Raw genomic sequence first — 20,125 nt, forward strand, 5'->3', positions numbered from 1 at the left:
CAGCTTTTCGAACGTATGCGGGCCAAGCTACCGGCTCGTTCTCTTAACGAGATTGAGGGGCGCTATCATTTTCTAATGGACTTTTTGTGCAAGTTGCAGGGCAAATAATTTACTTGAAATTTTATTTATTATTATTAATAACTGTTTCGTACATAAAGGAATTCTCAAAATAATGTACATAAATTCTATGAATTTAACTAAATATTGAACGTAATAACTTTTCAGTTATCAATTTAATATTTTTCCAATGTGTTTAGTTCTAGAGGAATTGCACTTGGGGGGATTATCGCACTCCAATCAATAATGTAACATTTTTTTTTGTTAGTTGTGAAATTGTTTTCAAAAGAAATTGTCAATATTTTGTTATTTCTTTACTGTAGTAAAGCGTTTTCAAAATTTACAGCGTCTTAAGATTTTGGTCTAACAGAAACTTGTTGTGAAGCATTACTAAAAAATAGACGTCATGACTAATCTCGGCATTAATGGTTTCGGTCGCATCGGCCGTTTAGTGCTTCGCGAAGCAATACGCCGCAAGGCCAAAGTCTTGGCTATCAACGAACCCTTCATCGACGTCAAATACATGGCATACATGTTGAAGTATGATTCAACACATGGAAGTTTTAAGGGCAAAATTTCCATGGACGGTAAAAACCTGAAGATTAATGATCACTCCATTCAAGTTATGGCGGAAAAGGATCCGTCCAAAATCAAGTGGGGCGATGCGGGTGTCAAATATGTGCTTGAATGCACTGGAAAATTCAATTCGGCCGAGAAGGCGAGTGCACATCTAAAAGGCGGAGCTAAAAAGGTAATTGTCTCAGCACCCGTTTCCGATGCGCCCATGTTTGTTGTGGGTGTCAACTTGGACTCTTACAAACCCGAAATGAAAGTAATATCGAATGCGTCCTGCACAACAAATTGCCTAGCGCCATTGGCCAAAGTAATACATGACAATTTTGAGATATGTAATGGACTAATGACCACTGTGCATGCGGTAACTTCGTCACAGAAATGTGTTGACGCACCGTCGCCGAAGAAGTGGCGTAGCGGTCGAGGTGCACTACAAAACATTATACCCGCATCAACAGGCGCTGCTAAGGCTGTGGGAAAAGTGATACCCGCATTGAATGGGAAATTGACGGGTATGGCATTTCGTGTGCCCATTGCCGACGTATCCGTGGTCGATCTGACGGTTAGTTTGGGCAATCCAACATCACTCGACTGCATTAAAGAGAAAATTAAAGAAGCTGCCAAAGGTTCGATGAAGGGCATACTCGGTTATACAGAAGATGAAATTGTGTCCTCCGACATTATTAACGACGCGCATTCCTCAATTTTTGACGCGAAGGCTAGCATAGCATTGACAGAGACATTTTACAAGTTGATTTCTTGGTATGACAACGAGTATGGCTATTCGTCGCGAATGATTGATTTGGTTAAACATGTGCAGAAGGCCGACAAGAATGGTGGAGATGGTAAAGGAGGTAAAGATAAGAAATGCTAACTGAATAAAATAGACGGCGAAGAAAAAATAAATGAGTAAAAGCAAAAATTGTTTCGAAGGAAACGAGAACGTTAATAAGGCTTTTAAAATTTGTTTGAATTAAATATTTGAGATTTATCAACGGAAGTATGTTTCTTTTATTTAAAGTCTGATGGGTGGACGGACGTAAAATCCGCATTTCGCAAATTCGAAACTAGCTCTACATACTTATCGTAAGCCCATCCGGCAAGTCTTCGTTAAGTTGTTAAATCTGCTTTAAATATCTGACTGTTTCTGAAAACCCGTCGGGACGTGCATCAATTGCACAAATATTTAATTACGCTTTTTTGTTAAAAAAGTATTTGGTTTATTTACCACGGTACGATAAAACAATGCACTTTATACATACACCAGTGGGCTACTCCAGTTTATTCATCTCAGTACGGCCTTACTTTCGATTGTGTCGCATGCGTTAATATCCAAGTATTCTTTTCACGCTTCTTCATAGCCATTTGTTTATGTCGCGGGTGAGTGGGACAGATTACATAGGCACGCTGTTGCCGCACCACAAAGTAGCAATCTTTGCACCGACGTCGCAAGCGACCTTTAACCTTAAAACCAGCCACTTGTGTTAAGAGTGAAGTAAAAGGTGTTAGCAAACGCTGTTGGCCCACTTCGGCGGACACTGCAGCTACATTTGTGGGCACAATAGCATTGCTAGTGGCAGCCAAACGATCTGCTCCTAACGTGCGACAGTTGGCCATTATGTGATAACTTCGATCGTTTGCGATGGTTGCTGGCGCTTTCCCAGAGAAAGCGGCGTTTAGCATCCCCAGTCCACTTTTGTATACATGGCTTCCGAATTTTGTAAGAAATGACATCTGTGTAAAAGGGGTATTTTGAGAATTTTTATTAATATTTCAAACTCAATTTATTACCTTCGAGTTGTCTAGCCCCTAGAATTTATGGATAAGCAGCTGGAATTTATTGGTTCATCAGCTGTTTTCTTTACCAGTTCTTACAGTTCATAGCGACATCTTGCGGTATGTTGTTTGTGTAATGATAATAAAATGGAAGAGCACGGAACCGGAGCACATTTAGCTTTTTTGTATTTTCCTTTTCCGTTATTGTAATTTGACAGTTGGCGTTTGCCGCCAATGCACAGTTTTCTTTCGTCTTTTCGGTCGCGTGCGTCCGCGATGTAGTGAATTTAATGAATTTTGTGAAATATATAAAAATAAAATAGTGTAAAACGGGTTTTAATCGGTCGATAGAATAAATAAAGTATCTGTGAAGTGAAATAGTTGTAAGTGTGTGATTGCAGAGTTTTATTTGCATTACAAAGAGGATGCATGCGCCGACGCCATGTTTGCTTAAAATAAAAGGTGTTTGCGATGCTGCTGGAAACTGTGATGTGAACATAGATATGTATGGGGACGTATTATATGCATGTATATATTTATAGACATATATACATATATTTTCTAGGATAAAAAAATATGTTTTTACGTAAAAACATTTAAATTCAGAAATTTTTCATGATCAGTGGGTGCCGCTAGCTTCATGCACATAGTCCTTATTACATACATACATATGCATCAGGGTAGCCAACTCATTTTTTGAGAACTCGCCGATTTCGATAATGAAATTCCCCGATTTTGCCCGAAATTTCGTAAAAAACAAATCGCGTGCATTTTGATATATTATTGCTGGTCTTTCTGTTTACTTTATTTTTAAATGTAATTCATCTATGTATTCGTAAATTAAACCAAACTTTTATAAAGTCAGTTCATAAATAATGAATTGAAAATGTATGTATATATAATATTTACATACGTACAATGGTCGAAAAAATAGTCGCACCAAATTTTTACAAGTTTTCACAATTATTTTCTATTTTTGTTATTAACTTTTAAGTTACCTTTTTTTTATAAAAATATAGATTACTCTTTAACAAAACTCATATTAATCAAAGTTTCAAACATTGTGCAAAAGTAAAAAAAAAAATCGGCAAACTGTCGTAAATATGTCTAGCCTATTAACTAAATTTTCCAGAAATATTTTCAGTATGCAGTTTTGTAGCCCACTAAATTCTAGTACAATAAAGTGCAAGTTTCAAGAAGCTAAATATTTTTCTTTTAGAATATTTTTGCAGAAGGTTTTCTTGCATATAAATGTTTATTTTTTATATGAAAACAAATGCGACAAAGAAAATTCTAAAAAATCAACGATAACTTGCATAATTTGCAGGGTTGCATAATCAGTACTTTTAGATGCAGTTTTATTTCTTATGCAACTTTTTAACTCATGAAATTAGTGAAGCAGAAAAAAAAAAAAAATTAGTCGACACCTAATTCCTCACAGTAAAACAGTTCACCCCTACCTGTTCCCCACGTAAACTGAAATTCCCCACAAAAAACGGTACATTCCCCGATTCCCCACGCAAACTGAAATTCTCCGAAAATTCCCCACGAGTTGGCTTCCCTAATATGCATGCATGTGCGAAGCAGTGCTCGGACTCCCTCCGATCGGAGTAGATTTACTCCGAGTTTTGAAAGCTCTTTAAAATCTACGCTGTTTTATTGAAGCTTTTCCTAGTTAAAGGGAATACCCGTATTGAAATTTTTGATTAACGCGAAATCGAAAATGATAAATGCGAATCTAGTGCAGAAATTTTGTTTTACACCAATTTTTAGAGTACCAAATTTTCCCCTGCATCGAGCTTAAGTACTCCGAGCTCTGGTGCAAACCGCTATTTTTGCGAATTGGGCAATTAACTGGCTACAGCGCCATCTGTAGGAAAATAAATATAATTGATTCATGTTGTATAGTCTCTTTTATTCCTTTTCCTTTTTCCGACACAGTTTGAAAAGACAGTAAATTTTTTTCTTTACGGCCGCACTTGCATACATATGTGTGTATGTACATAAGTACTGAGCAATTTATTTTATACAACTAGGAAAATTAATACAAAATGTGTGATTAAACCAGTTTTATTCCATACGCCAAAAAAAAAAACAAATGTATGCAGCTTATGACATTCAGTGTTTTTTAAATTATAAAATTTGAGCTAGTGAAATTAATGTTGGTTCAGTAAATAATGCCATAGCAAATATTTGTGTTAAAAGTGTGCTTTCTGTAGCGCTGTTACATGAGAATAATCCGCTCTTGCTGGTGCTGCGCAATCTGTTGCTCTCAACCTATAGTAACTCACATTCAGCTGTATGGCGGAAAATGGTAAGGTAAGTGCATTTAATACTTAACCAATTATTTTTACTATCTCAACGTGTCAGCCCGCAAAGCACATTATTGCGATTTTTTAGCATTGTTATTGTCCGAGTTTTTAGGTTACTAGCCGTGCTCCCATCTTCAAATTTCAATTTCACTATGTGATTTTAAAAATTTATTGTGAAAGTGAATTCGCGTGCTTCACAAATGGAGCAATTCACAAGTAGCTGGTGTTGAAATTTCCCTTTCGCTTTGGGTGATGTATGACCTTATTAAAGAAGCAACAGCAAATTTTTTAAAAGTACTTACATTTCAAACAATGACTAATTAAAAAATAGTAAAGTACTTAATTTGATATAGTAAATATTACCTTGATTGCTTACAAATCAATAAAACCACTTAACAATTTTTTTTTATAGTTAATTTTATTATTAGCGGAATAAATTTTCTTTATTTTAACTAAGTTTACGACGATTTGTTAGTATGAGTTGTATTCTAATACATTTCTTCCAATGAAAATCGTATGTATGTGTAAAGTTTAAGTTTGCAGAGTAAAAAATCTGCTATGATTCTTATAGTAAATTCTTTTAAAGTTGAATGTTGCATGTGTGCATCAGAATATATTTTTGTTAATGATATTTAAATGGTGTTTTATGCACAAATTTTTGGAATCCCATGAATATTTATTCATAATACATAGTTAATATAAGCAGTTATAAAGTTATCAGTTGGAGGCCTTGTAGTTTACTATTTTATATTAGTACCTATTTGGTAAAAGATTTTTCTCAAGTCGCTACTGCAGTTAATATCGATTATATCGATAACTAGTCTACACATATGTAGGTATGCTGAGAGTATATCGTGACTTAACTGTCAAAATAAGGTAAGCGACATTTTTTTGTAAATTCTGTTTTTGATGCAGAAATGCATCCGCATCCTCTAGGTACGTATATTTCTTCAACAAAAACAAACTTTTGAAAAAAATGTCGCTTACATTGTTTTGGCGGTTAGGGCTCGACATTATTGAATATTTCGCCATTGCAGTATTTTTTGCGTTTTAGAGTTTTTCCTATTCGAGTTTTTTCATTTTGGAGTCACTTATTTGAATTTATATATGTATGTATGTATGAAGTATACGCCATTTAAGTATATTATCAATTTATGTGTCTAATTCAAGTACATTTATACTTTTTCAATAAATATTTGTGTATATTTTTATTAAATATTAGTATGTAGCACAACGAATTTCGCAGGTTAATTTTTTTGTATTGTAGGTATTTCAATGCGGTGATTATGTGTTCATATGCTTTTTGACATGTTTTATCTTTACTTATGCAAATATATTTTCCAATAACTAATAAGAATATTTAACGCACATTATAAATTTAAAAGTAGGAAGTTTTATTTTGTTTATTCACTGTTTTTGAACCTCTTTTAGTTAAAAACTAAATTCTTATATATATTCCAACAATATTTTTGTATAGTTTTCTCTAAGCATACTTGTATGTGTGCAATAAATTCACTATTAAATACTATGTTTATGATAAATGATACTAAAATTTCATTAAAATTTCTATTGCAATTGTTTAAGTTGAATTTTTAATCAAAAATAACTAAATTTAAAGTTTTTTATTTTTTTAAGATGTTGTGTGGGTTCGTTTTGTTTACATACCTACATATGTATGAATATACTAGTAGTATGTTTACTCAGTTTTTCATATTTTTGGGGATTTTTGCAACTTTTTTACTTAACTTTTTTCTGATTAAGCAATTTATGTTTTTACATATCTCCATTACTCGTAAATATATAGCAGACTCTAAGGTTAGTAATTTACCTCAGACATGTTTAAACTACTTTTGATTCGCATCGGATACGTTTCACAAAAGCCTAACAATCAAAGATAGCTTGAAAAGAATTATATCCATTTTTTAGTGGTTTTTCTGAACAATTATGCTTAAAATTAGCTTATTTTTTTGTGTCTTTTTAGAGTTGACCAATTTGGATTTAGTGCTTCTCCATATGCCCTGCATAAAATGCTACGCCTTACCTTAGTTACCAAATTGGTGTTGTAATTTACAAGAAACGCTTTCCATAAATTACTTTTCTGGCTGCACTTTTTATTTCATTGTTTAAAGTAATATCATATTTTTATAATTACATTCATATGTGTTATTTATTAACTCATTTTAATATTTTCTCTTTCGTTATGTTTTATTCTCATATTTTTCAGTTTCAAGTAAATGCTCCAAATGCTTTCTGTGAAATATGTATGTATGTAATATTCATCTGTTTAGGTACTAAGTCTCCGCTCTGTTAGAAATCATATACCTTATTTTTATATAATAGTTTAGTAGTTTGTTTTTATATACTTAATTATAACGCTTAATTTAAGTTTTAGCTTCGCTATCGCGTATAGGAGAAATAGTTAGGTAGAAATTCCTTTACATATATTTAAGATATACGAATGAATATATTTAGCTACATATGTATGTATGTATGTATATCGATTTTCATACTTAATAGTAAATGTATATTTTTTTTAAATGTTGCATATATATGTATGTACATATATCGAGCCCTAACTGCCAAAATGATGTAAGCGACATTTGATGCATTTCTAGAAATGTTTCTAGAGCATCTAGATTCTACATCCAAAATAAAATTTTGAAACAAAAATTCGCTTACATCTTTTTGGCGGTTAAGGCTCGATATATGTCTTTTTATTTTATTACAATAAAGTATTTAGTTTTATTTTTATTTTGTAGACTAAAAACTGGAAGGCTGGCTACATATTTTTAGTTAATCTTTGTTATAAAATTGAAATTTGCAGATGCAATAAATTTCTTTACTATAAAAAACAAATAATATCAGGAATTGGAATGAAAAACTGTGCTTGAATTTCCAGATCTGATTTTTACTTTTCGAAGGCCTGAAAACAAAATAATAGAATTAAAAAGAAAAAAAAACATAACGTACGTACGGCAATTCCCGTAGTCTAGCCAGACGATCCTACAATAATGCTCTAATGCGCCTGTTAGAACATACCGTCTGCGGTATGGCGAAGGTGTCTGAGCCTAGGTAAGTTGACCTCCTCTATCGAGTTAGTTTTATTCGAAACACATGACTGATACTCAGCAGCGGTACCGTCCCTGCGATGCAGAACTTCTTACTTACTATCTATCAATCAGTTAAACATGTAAAAAACATTTTAGAGGGTCAACAACGCACTATTTTGACCGACCACAAGCCGGTCAATTACGAGTTTCAACAAAAATTGGTGAAGGCGTTGTCGCAACAATGCCGTCATCTTCACGACTGATATATGTACCACACATCACGGGCAAATACAGTGTGACAGCCGATATACTCTCCCGAATCGAGTTATTAGATAATTGCGACCAAATTAGCTTCGAAGAGTTAGCTGATAGTCAGAGGGATGACATATGTAGAACTTAAAGAGCTATTGATAAACAATAATCCTATACTGGAACTTAAACCCATCAATTTACCGAACACAACCATGGCTATTGAAAATCGATGATATTTCAAAACTAGACATGCACCTTCGAGTATTCTACTCACTCCATAATTTGGCACATCCGGGAAAAGCCGATCATTAAGCGAATCATTGCGTGTCGTTTGGTCGCACATGAAAAAAAATCGCAAAAATGGCGAAAACATGTGCTCCCTGTCAAAAGTTAAAAATCGTTCAACGCAATAAATTGGCTATCGAAAACTTCAAAGTGCCAGATCAGCGTGTTTTCTTCATTCACATAAAGTGCTCAAACAATGAACGGTGTTCAGATGCCTTACCACTTATTAAGCTTGCGATGCGAAATGTTTACATGGAACGCTTAAAAACCACCGTATCAGAAATCGTATATGGAACTACTTCGCGAATGTTTGACACCGTCAAGATATAAGTAAATCAAGAGTCGGGCATTTCGCAAAAGCGTAGATCGGCTAAAACCAGCTTTTTTACACATCGTCGAAGAACTTACGATCGTAGATTCAAGAACAATAGCCAAAAGCCAACCAAACAGCAGCGAAACGGATATCAACACAAACTCAGATAAAACAACGGGAAGAGGAAGAATGATAGCTCAGCCTTTGGTGACGGAGTACCGTTGCATCCAACATCTGGCAGAGATGCTTTGAGTGCAAGACATGTTGCTCGCACCTATGAAACTTAGCTCTAATGTAGCTGGCTACCAAGGATCATGAAACAAAGCTATGATACATTTTTTTCTATATTATACACGCCGAAAGGAAGCACCTTTGGTACAGAATTGAAATTGTTTAATAAATATCTTAAAATTAAGGTAAAATAGGAACCTAGTCCACCAACTTGAATACTTTTGCTTCTTGCTTTAAGATTAATTTAAAACATGTCACCTTTCTAGCTACAAAATAAATGTGGCACATAAATTCTGATCTCAGGCTCATAGAAGCTAAAAAGATTGTCATAAGAATATTTTGTTTTTGTTTTTGATATATTTTTTCCTACATTTTCTTTTTTTTTTACATTAACATTAATTATCTTCTCCATACACTGCCTGCACTTTTTTATCGTACATATTTATCGATAAATTTTTCTACTTTATTTATGATCTAATCATTAATTCTCATAATACGTTCTTATACTTTTAAGGTATTTAAAAGATATTTAATCATTGAATTCAGTGTAAAGTTTAAAATTAAATGTATCTAATTTTTCTATAAAGTAATAATGTAAAGTCGGGTATTTTTTGCGTTTTTTTACTTATTTATTTTTTATTGCGAATTATGAATTTTATACTTAAATAGGTATAAAACGAATAATATATGATCTACTTTGTGCACATTACTTGTTGAATAAGTGCAGCGTGTGAGCCCACCGTTAGATACGAAGAGCTGCAGATCAGCTTTTTTTGCGAGTAGCACAGAAAGTACATATCTCAGCAGTAGAACATTCTCGAAGGTTATATTTAAGGTATAGGCAGGTCGAACGGCCTAATCAGTACTTCATTGGCATTCCCTCGAAGTTTAGAAACAAAAAAAAAAACATAAGACATATGTATGTACACATGTACATACTTATACATAAGAAAAGGGAAGTCATGCAAAGCAGAAAAATTTGCGTATCTATACGAGTATTTCCTATATTTCATGTTTTTTTATCATTAAAAGTAAAGACAATAAATTACCGATAACTGGCCATAGAAAAGTGTATTTTAAACTAGAGCCTTTTGTAAATTTGGTAACTAAAATGAGCTTTAAAGAAGAGTAGTTTTTAAAGGCAGACTAAATAAAATAAAATATTGGACACAATTATGAAGGCATAAGGAAAGGTTTTCAAGGCATTCAGACTTTGGTGAGCACCCAATAGTAAATTTAGACTAATTTCAAATACATTTACTGTGATTAATAGAATATTTCAAGTTTCTTATTCATTTATAAAAAAGTAGATTAACTTACGCTAATTGTAATAACAATCCGATAAAATGATGGTGTTAAATTTTCTCAAAGTATTGTTAACTTATATAATTTCTAATGACACTTAGATTTGTGGAAATCTGTAAAATAGTTTCGCTATAAAATTCAGTTGATGCTCTTTCTTTGTTGAATGAGTGAAATTCAGTTTCCTATTTGTTTTTAAACTCTGTTTTTTTTTACAATGCTTACTTCTCCATCAACACTAGTTGTTATCGATTAATCGATACGCTTGAAAACGTTTGGGCCGATTGTTTAATGCAGGGGCGAACATTACAATCGTCAAACGTTTATACAAACATACATACTTATTCGTAAAATGTTTGTGTAATATTTTTCCCTTAAACATATTTCGCCTTTTGGGCTTTTCCTTAACACATTTTAAATTTTTGATCTACCATTTTATTTCTTTCAATAAGTTTGGCATAAATAGTGTTTGTGGATTAAATTTTTTTAATTAGTAACCATTGTTACATAATTAGAGTATGCTACTTGATTTTAGCAGAGTAATTTTTTCCGAAGAAGAGGTTCTTTCAAGATTTTAGGGAGGAGAAGTTGATAGCTTAGAAAAATATGTATATGAAATTAGAAATTTTGAAGAACAATACAAATTACCCAAACACGTTAAATTAGTAATTGGAAGACAGTTTGTTTTCCTCACTAAAGAAGGGTGTAAGAGCAGCGGAGTTTATAGTAAAACCGACTACAGAAAATTGACAAGAAATATTTTTGATTACAGTTCGAAGAGAAAAATTTTTGACATGCAATTGAAAAGAATTCCTGCTAATACATATTTCATATGTCACTACAGGAGCATGTTTTGCTTTACTTAAATTATCAATTTCAAGATATGTAAATTGAGCAATGGTTTTGCTTGATATTTGTATTGCTTTAATGGTTTTTTCGATTATTTGATTTTTATTCTTTACTCCATTTTTCTTGGTTTTAAAATTTTTTTTTTACTGAGATCTTTTTTATCGATTTTCAATATTCTGATAAAGGCTTTGTTGGAGTGTAATAACTTGTTTTCACTATGTCAAATTTAATGGCGTTTGTCGTCAAATAAGTGAAAACACACTGTGGTGAACGACAATAATTATTCTGTAGTGTATTTTATTGTAAACTGAATAAAAAATATAATCACATAACCAGATATCCTGATAACCAGGCAAGTGTGAAGAACCACACTGTCAAACAGGATTAAAAAGCGGTATATCGATTTATTTCGATCAGGATGTCTTTAGTCGCATTCATGCGCTGCTAAATCTGCTATCTGTCTGTTTCGGCCCATAATATCATCGCTAAAGCTATGGATAGGGGGGGGGGGGGGAGTTCTGTCAAAAGACGTCGAAAAATTTTGGCATAATTTGACATGATGAAAACCAGCCTTTAGAAAAACATGTACGTAGTTGGATTTTTAACCATTTTTGAAATGTAACAGTTTTTACGAAAAAAGGAATACAGTTTCAATCAGGAGCCGAAAATAACCATTAAATATCAAATATTTTCATTTTAAGATCATAGAAAAATCGTTGTTTTTTGATTTTGATTTTTTCGATCAAGAATAATAAATAAATTTTTTTCCGACAAATTCAAAAGTTGTTTTGTGATTTGATTTATATTTTTCTTCGATCAATTCTACCGTTATAATGCAAGCTGCGTTTATTTAAATCTATAAATAAAAATCCAAATATAAATATTATTCTTGAACGAGAAAATAAAAATCATAAAATAACGGTTAATTTAATCGGAAAACTAGCAATCCAATTTTAAAGGTAAAATTATGGTTTTTACTAAAAAGATCATAACTGTTACGAATGTATTTATTCGAATGAGGAATAACAAATAAATAAATTTTCGTTATTTGTAAACAATAAATAATGTAGTTTATTCAAAGAAAAATTATTCCAATTACGGATATATTATTTTATTCGTTATTCGAATAATTAAGCAAAATAAAGCAATAAATATTCTTGATAAAACAGTAAACAGAATTCAACAAACTGACAATAAGTGACAACAGAAATAAAAGTAAATCGTTGCTCAGTGTGTTATAAATCGAGTTGACGAATAATTTATTCGCAAGCAATTTATTTATTTGTGAATGAATTATTTGCGAATAATTACATTACAGGGTAAAATTTTATTCGAATAATTATCTAAATAATAATTTATTCGAATAATGCTGAACTCTGGTTTCAAATACTCATTCAGTTCGAAATTAGGGTGTATCGATTACGAGTACAAATATGATTTTTTTTGTAGTGGTTTTCTTTTTATATAACAATTCTGAAAAATAGCAATACAAGACTTATGACTTTCTAATTGAAAATTTTGTGTGAATTTTGTCAAGCGCCTAAAAGTATGCGACATGGAAGCCAAAGAAATCCGTAATTTGTTGGGTAGAAGTTATTATAGTGCTGGAATTTGCACTTTCCCAGCGTATGCCAGTTACTTTTATGTTAGATTTCAGTTCCGTTGCATACTTTTAGGCAGTTTTTAATTTATTGAGGAATCTGGTCAAATGATACAACATTCGTCTTTTAATTTAATACTGTCTTCCTGCTTAATTCGAGTTTAAGCGTCATCTCAGGTATACGCTGGTGACCAGCTTCAAAAAACACAAATATTTGGAAACTAAAAAATTGTATAAAGCATATGAAAGAAAACAAATTATTGCTACATGCTGTGTCTTAAATTAGATTTTTATTGCATAATAATATTCTTGTTAAAAGTTTTTTAACAAATAATTTTTTAAGCTATTTATAAACCCTTTTTTTGTTATTAAAAACAAATAAATTTGATTTTCTTAAGATGAATTACGACTAAGCGAATAGTTAAACGCGAGTTGGAATTTTTAAAATCGTTTATATATACTATTGCTTATAATAACAATTTATTTAAATTATCTACAACGAATACGTGTTAACAAAAATAAAAACATTTTACAGGTATAATACATTTGCTTTCATGGACATTATTGCTTGCCTGTAAATTTTTTTGCCAACAAGAATTTAAAAAATATATTTTTAAACGTACCTTAAAAACAACAAAAAATTAACAATTAAAACACGCACTTGTCTTTTCTTTTATCTACATATCTTAACATATTTTGCACCTTAAAACTTAAAATCAAAAATTTGTTCAAAAAAGGATTACATACATTTTCTGCTTTCCCCCTTCTAATATCCACCTGCAGCATGGAATTGTTAATATCCTGCAATGATGCTTAATGCCAAGGAAAAAAGGCTATAAATTCATACACACACACACACACACACACTTGCGATACGCCTGCAGGTATTTATGCAACTTTCTTCATCTTACAGGTGTTTGTCTGCTATACTTCACACTTTTTTTAAATTCTGCTGAAAATATCTATAATGGCACGTTGTTCACACGTTCGCACCGTGCGTTTGAAAAATATATATCGCTGCTATGGAACACACTTGTACAAACATTGCAGCTAGTAGATGCTGTATTTCTTGCTTTGTTTCCTTGCAGCATGGTAAAGTCTCCCCGCTCGCACTTTTCTTACGTTTCAATCCACCAACTATGTATCTCCAGTTTTGCGTTCCTTTACTGCTCTGCTACATACAATGCTCGTACGTACATATGTTTGTTTATTTTCACTGCACTTAAGCTGGCACAACATACTCCGGATTCACGTAGGAGAAGCCCACAAATTCCGTTTGATCCAAATTCATCATAAATACTTTATCCGTTGGTGTCAGATCCGTTTTCTCCGATGTGAATTGCTTATCGAAATTCGAGACATCTTTGCGATGTTTCTGTATGTGTGTATGCATATACGTGCGTGTTGTCAAGTATGTTTGAGAATTTTAATTAAGCGTGCGTTAAAAATATTTGCGCATATTAATTTTGCGAAAGTATTTAGCAGCAGTTGGAGGATGCATTAAGAAAAAATACAAAAATTTAAATATTAACCAAAAAACGAATTTACTTTTAATTTTCAGTTTATACATATATGTATGTATGTATGCTTTCGATTGCTTTTACTTACAATCTTCGGCTTAAATGGTGGTTGCACTTCACGATTCTCAATTTTCTCCCAATCGATTCGTCGAAAGAATGGATGTATACGTACATCCGCTTCACCCGTGGGCCCGCAGCCAAGCCGTTTGGCAGGTAATTTAGTAAGGAACTGCAATCAGAAAAGATGAAAGAATTTGGAGATTAGATAATTGCGAAATAGGGAAAATGGCCAAAGTGCCAATTATTGTGTGTTTGTTTCCTTTTTAAATAGAGCGTAAACCCAATGTCGTCTTCAAGCTGCTAAAATGCAAGTAAAATTTATGGAAGTGAAATCAGATAGACAGACCTCTTGTTCCTACTAAATACCTCATTGTTCCAAACAAAGTGGCAGTGAAGAAGATAGTTGTATTATGTTGTGCTCTTTCTTGACCATAAATGTCCTATGCACCTCTCTCTTCCTCGTGAAACGGTCCTACACTCCAAAAAGAGATGCAATGATGTCTCCTTGTCGGACTCACAAAAGCGACATATGTAGGTCGCTTGACCAGATCTATAACTTATGAAAGTAGGCTCTTATCCTACAATGCCCCGCTAAAATACCTGTAATAATTATCCTTTACTCTTGGTTTGACGTATACCGGGGTGTTTCGTCAGTGCAGTTCCCTCAGTTTGCTATTTTATATTCTGGGCACTTCCTTCGTCGTGTCAGGACACACCGCTAGGAAGAGCTCAGGTCTTATCGTGACCGAGGCAGCCGCCATTCTGGCTAACAGAGCAGCTTCCTCATATCAACTGGATAACATTCTTCTCAGCAAGGGCAGTAAGCTTTTGAACATACCCTAGGACCTATGAGGATTTGACTCCGAGGGTGATAGAGCCTCAAGTGCCGCCTGACTAGCACCTAAAATAAGGATTCTCTCACTCCGATAATTTTTAAGAAGTCTAATCTCTGCATACAGACTATTGGCATAGACTTCCATTCGGAAGATGCTTGGGGAGGTTCCCAAGGGCACTACAAGCTTCAGACTGGAGCCATATACGCCTATTCCAAGGCACTCTTGGGTCTTAGATCCAGACGCTTACCACTCTATTGTGCTCTTCTGGACTCGTCTCTCTATAATATATGTACACAAGGTCGACTTGCTCTTAAAGCTTCTTTCGAAAACTACTACTCTATGCAAATCGTTTCTGGGGAACAGAATTTGTGTGAGCTGGGCGCCTAGATAGTTCCTGTTCTGAGTTGATAAAGCGTTACCTTTCCTAAAGCCCTCTCATGCGAAATTTGAAAGAGTTCGCTTTGCAGCCTCTTCAACTGTATGCTGCAGTGGCCAGAGTTCAAGAATTACCTCCATTAATATTTCGAGTCCAGGATAAAACCCAGATACTTCACTTCTGTGAAGACGTTGACGGCGACCTTATCCAAAGCTAAGTTGCTCATCACCTTGAAATTTATTTTCCTTGCGAAAAGGACGATGAAGGCGTGTATCTACCAGCACACATGTGTGAAAAGTAGAAAAAGGAACAAATTATTTAACGCCAGTAGCTTAATCATTTAATGTTGCATACTTATAGGCCCATCGGACACGCAACAGTTTTAAAATGGCTAAACACATTGATTTTTCTTATAAGGTTCAGTGACTTTATCAGATTTCGAATATTTTGAAGGCAGTATAAAAAGATTGGGCAAATTGTATACCAATCGTGTGAATGCATAAATGTTTTTCTTTATCGCAATCACGAAAAACAAAATTTTAAAATTTTTCAAAAGAAGTTCCCTGTATTGTACCAATGGTGTGACTACAAAAAAAAAACGCCCACTGAATTGACTAGATATAAAAATATTTAAACTTCCAAGCTCCCAAAAATATTGAACCCACATACACATACTCTGCTTTCGAAAATCTGCATTTAATTATTGAAAATACGCTTGACCTTCCAAATTCTCTGTTAGTATTCGTGGCCTTAAATTGTACTGTACCCATACGCCTACAAATGGAATAAAGGACAACAATAAACAATGAAAATACACTTATCATGCATAGCATTTATCTATATGGTGTGTGTATTATTTATTTATTGCTGTGCGTAGCATAGCATTGCGGCACATTTAAAATTAATTTATGCCCAACAACACATGTCTGCATAATTAAGAATGTCGTCCGGCCACAGAAACAGACACTAAAAAATTTGAATAAAATTTCAGCCTGGAGCTTAAATTGTAGTGCTTCAGTAAACAGACCTAAACATTTTGGCTTGCATATAAATATTTTAGTCTTTAGCAAATTCAACTTACCCCTTTGCATGCCTCTTTGGCCTCTTTGCTCAAACTCTTCGGATAGGAGACATTGTGATCGGTGATAGCAGCAAACAATTCTTCCTCATCTTCACCGTCGAAGGGCGGCTGGCCAACCAGCATCTCGTAGAGCAGCACGCCGTAGGCCCACCAATCCACGGATTTGCCATAGGGTTGATACAGGATGATCTGTTTGGTGAAGAAAGAAAGCGATGAATAGAAGTTTTAAGAGAGGCCAAAAGATGTGAGGAAAAGTAATTGAATGTAATGGATTTTGGAACGAAACTACGTTGTGCCTTGTTAAGGAAGTTCATCATGGCACACGACGTTGCCACTTGCCAATGAGCGCATGAAACAAAGGCCCCATTGCGAACGACGTTCTCAGGACGCATCATCTCACAAAACAACGAGGCCAAATAGCCACAGAGATATTGCTATTTAACACCATTGGACTTCTTTATTTCGAAAAACATATAGTAATACCATGAGAGCTTTCCCGAAATCAAGAACATATCCATTCATCCATCCATTGGACTCTTTTCTTTGGGACTACGTGAAAAGTATAGACTAAATATGCTAATAATCTGGATACGATTCCATTAGCTCGTTTCTGTAACTTTTCTCTCTACTGGAAGAGAATATCCGTCATTCTCTACTACTCATTAGCAATAGAGAGCAACAATATATATGAACTCGCCTTGGTAGCGAATTGTTACAGAAACGAGATACACAGCTCAAGAACGAAATTATAAGCGTTATAAATGATATACAGCTCCAACTATGACAAACAGTTATGTGTAGAAAATTTCTATATGCGCATCCTATGTTGCCAGAGTCGTGGTGGGCATTTAACGGACATTGCAAATAAATGCCATAGACTAAGAAAGAAGATGACATAAATAAACCGTTCGACATATTTTCTTCTGTTTTATTTAAAAAAGAAAATCTGCGGTCGTACTGAATCACCCTGCACAAAAATCAAAACCCTGTTTTCGCTGATTCCAACTCCCGCCAAAATAATTTACTGCTCGTTGACAATATCCGCCCATAAAATTCACATTCGTTATCTAAATTGTTTCAAAAATAAAATATAAATTCGACATGCCTTTTTTTTATAGTAAAACTCGCTCATACTCCCACGTGTTTATCGACTTGGGCTGAACTGATTACTGTCACACGCACAAAATTGTGTTTATCTTTGAAATGAAATCGAAATTGTTGACCCATTTATGTAGCTGCGAGTCATAACAATACTCACGCAAACGCTTATAATAGACATTCGATTAATGTCACTCACCTCGGGTGCTATGTAGTCGGGTGTGCCGCAAAATGTCTTTGTTGTCTTATCGCCAATAATATTCTCCTTACACATGCCAAAGTCGGCAATTTTAACATGACCATCGGCATCCAAAAGGACATTGTCCAATTTCAAATCCCGATATAAAATGCCTTTGCTGTGCAGATAGAAGAGACCGGCGGCAATTTCAGCGGCGTAAAAGCTAGAAGCAGATGAAAAAAAGTATACATTTGTAGTTAAAAGGAAAATGAAATAAAAAAATTTGTAAAAAGGATACAGTAATAGAGCAAGAAAAAGTAAGTATCTCTGAGATTGGCCACTTCACAAAGGTCAGCCACTTTACAAAAGTCACTTATCAGAGGTCAGTAAAATCTACGCAGTTAGAGAGTGGCCAGTTGTGCTTATGTGTATATGTGTGTGTGTTTTGTTATTTGGTTTACCAATACTTACACAGCCACTGGCTCCTTGAATTTTCCGAATTGTTGTATTTGAAACATCAAATCGCCACCATTGACGTACTCCATAACAAAGAAGAGCCGGTCTAGTGTTTGGAAGCACGAGTGCAGCTGCACCAGGAATGGCGGCTTCTCGCCTAACGCCAGCACACGCTTCTCAATCATTGTACACTCGACATCATCGTCCTGTATGATGACATCCTTTTTGAGTATTTTAATGGCGTAGAGTTCCTCTGTGCCTTTGCGTTCGGCCAGCATGACCTGTGGGAAAAGATAAAAAAATAATAGATATAAAAAATTAAAGTACAGTGTGTTAAAATAAAAAAAGCTTTATAAAAGTAAATTAAAGTGTGTACCCTACACATTTTCAATATTAAAAACTCGGAATTGTATTAAGAAATTTTATATAAGTTTTCAATAAGTGTACACATATGTACACACGTGCACGCACACACACATACATGAAAAATGCAGTGAAGTCTCGACATAACGAACATTGATAAAACGAAAAACTCAATATAATAAAATTTTTGCTGAATCCCCTGAAAATACTCGTTGTTGCAAAATTTTTCACACAAAAACGCTTCATAGATGAAAAAAAGTTCGACCATAACAAAGTGTCGACTCATAGGCCTCTATATAGTAAATTCTGAATATGTTAACGGTTAGATTCCAGTTATAAAAAAAAAAAACTTATAACGAATTTTTAAAAATTTTTGCATTTTTCGTTTCACTGAGGTTTTGATGTTCTATAAATATAACGAAACTATCGACATAACGAAGCATTTGTTCAACCCCTTTAACTTCATTATATCGGGGATTCACTGTACAAATATTATCTATCATGTATAAAAGTGTCAACAAATGCATTTTATTATCATTTTTATTCTCCTTCTCTCTCTCTCTCTCTTTCCCTCACCTTGCCAAATGAACCCTTGCCCAGCACTTTGATAAAATTGAAATCCGTCGCACGTATCATATCCTTTTTGGATGGTGTCTGTGCATTTGTATCGCTGCGCATCACCAGCGGTTTCTTTTGTGATGATTTCTATGAAAAAAAAAACAATAATAATAATAAAGATTGCCATTTTCATTTCAAATGCAACGCACCCGCATTTGACTCTTGAGTTTAAGCAGATCCTGTGTGGCATCAGCGCATGGCACATTATAGTATTCACCTTCTTCTTGTGTGAGCAATTTGAACCAGCCGTCCGCGGGGTTCTGGATGAAGAACGCAAGTTGGAAAAATTATGAAAAGAATATTTTTTTAATTACTCACCTTAATAATTTCAGATATGCCAAAGGACAACGCGCCCATGAAATCATTGCGCGATGTACGATCCCAATCCCAGACCTCGATGAGTACGCGGCGATCTTTATCTTCGGGCTTGAGATCACTATAAAGAGGAAATGAAAGGTGGATTTAATTTTAACTAAAACCTTCGAACGGGAAGTTCGGCAGAAGAGGAGAAATGCGAGAGAAATAAAAAAGATCAAAAAGTTTTCGAAAAGTCTGACCTTAAAAAGTAAATCGCCACTTTTATATTTTTCATTTCCTTAAAAATCATAAAAAGTAGTCTGTAGAACTGAAAATTATATGTAATCATAAAAAGCCGTATTCCATCTTGAAGTTTTGATAAGATTTTGCTTTACAAAAATTAGGGTTAAAGGCTCATGCATTTTTTTTTTTTTGATATATTAACCCATAATGGCAATTGGGCTCATAAAATTTTAATAAGCCTTGAAGTTATTGAAATTTTAATTCCAAACGACCTGCGTAAAATTATTTAAAAGAAATAGTTATACTAGTATAAACTCTGGATTTTTCAATAAAAGCTTTCACTTGAAAAAAAACATCTTTCACTATAAGCTTTCACGCAAAAGGAACTTTCCAGAAAAA

The 20,125-nt window shown here is 33.8% G+C and overlaps 4 protein-coding genes across 4 annotated transcripts in view; 2 read left to right on the forward strand and 2 right to left on the reverse strand.

Moving 5' to 3' along the window:
- Positions 1–177, forward strand: LOC118742225 (the record flags this gene model as incomplete). Its single annotated transcript, XM_036474136.1, is given in 1 exon segment — positions 1–177. A coding segment is annotated over 1 exon segment (108 nt), but the record flags the coding sequence as incomplete, so codon positions are not given.
- A 144-nt stretch (positions 178–321) lies between these two features.
- Positions 322–1,630, forward strand: LOC118742226 (glyceraldehyde-3-phosphate dehydrogenase 2-like). Its single transcript, XM_036474137.1, has one exon. It carries the CDS (start codon positions 464–466, stop codon positions 1,502–1,504), a length of 1,041 nt encoding a protein of 346 aa, XP_036330030.1. The 5' UTR covers positions 322–463; the 3' UTR covers positions 1,505–1,630.
- A 203-nt stretch (positions 1,631–1,833) lies between these two features.
- Positions 1,834–2,530, reverse strand: LOC118742227 (39S ribosomal protein L36, mitochondrial). Its single transcript, XM_036474138.1, has 2 exons — positions 2,422–2,530; positions 1,834–2,364 (listed from the first exon to the last, which is right to left on the reverse strand). The coding sequence occupies exon 2, from the start codon at positions 2,362–2,364 to the stop codon at positions 1,921–1,923; it is 444 nt and encodes a 147-aa protein (XP_036330031.1). The 5' UTR covers positions 2,422–2,530; the 3' UTR covers positions 1,834–1,920.
- Positions 2,531–12,975: 10,445 nt separating this feature from the next.
- LOC118742230 (protein kinase C, brain isozyme) overlaps positions 12,976–20,125 on the reverse strand; it is a 130,057-nt gene continuing 122,907 nt past the window's right edge. Inside the window, exons 7-14 of the mRNA XM_036474141.1 lie at positions 19,505–19,622; positions 19,336–19,446; positions 19,145–19,273; positions 18,221–18,486; positions 17,771–17,972; positions 16,474–16,662; positions 14,209–14,349; positions 12,976–13,975 (exon numbers count right to left, since the gene is read on the reverse strand). Of these exons, the coding sequence (XP_036330034.1) occupies positions 13,823–13,975; positions 14,209–14,349; positions 16,474–16,662; positions 17,771–17,972; positions 18,221–18,486; positions 19,145–19,273; positions 19,336–19,446; positions 19,505–19,622 (1,309 nt within the window). The 3' untranslated portion in view covers positions 12,976–13,822. The remainder of the gene's footprint in view (positions 13,976–14,208; positions 14,350–16,473; positions 16,663–17,770; positions 17,973–18,220; positions 18,487–19,144; positions 19,274–19,335; positions 19,447–19,504; positions 19,623–20,125) is intronic.

This window comes from Rhagoletis pomonella, unplaced genomic scaffold (genome assembly GCF_013731165.1).
Source record: "Rhagoletis pomonella isolate Grant_MI unplaced genomic scaffold, Rhpom_1.0 Rhpom_scaffold_00007, whole genome shotgun sequence".
Taxonomy (NCBI): domain Eukaryota; kingdom Metazoa; phylum Arthropoda; class Insecta; order Diptera; family Tephritidae; genus Rhagoletis; species Rhagoletis pomonella.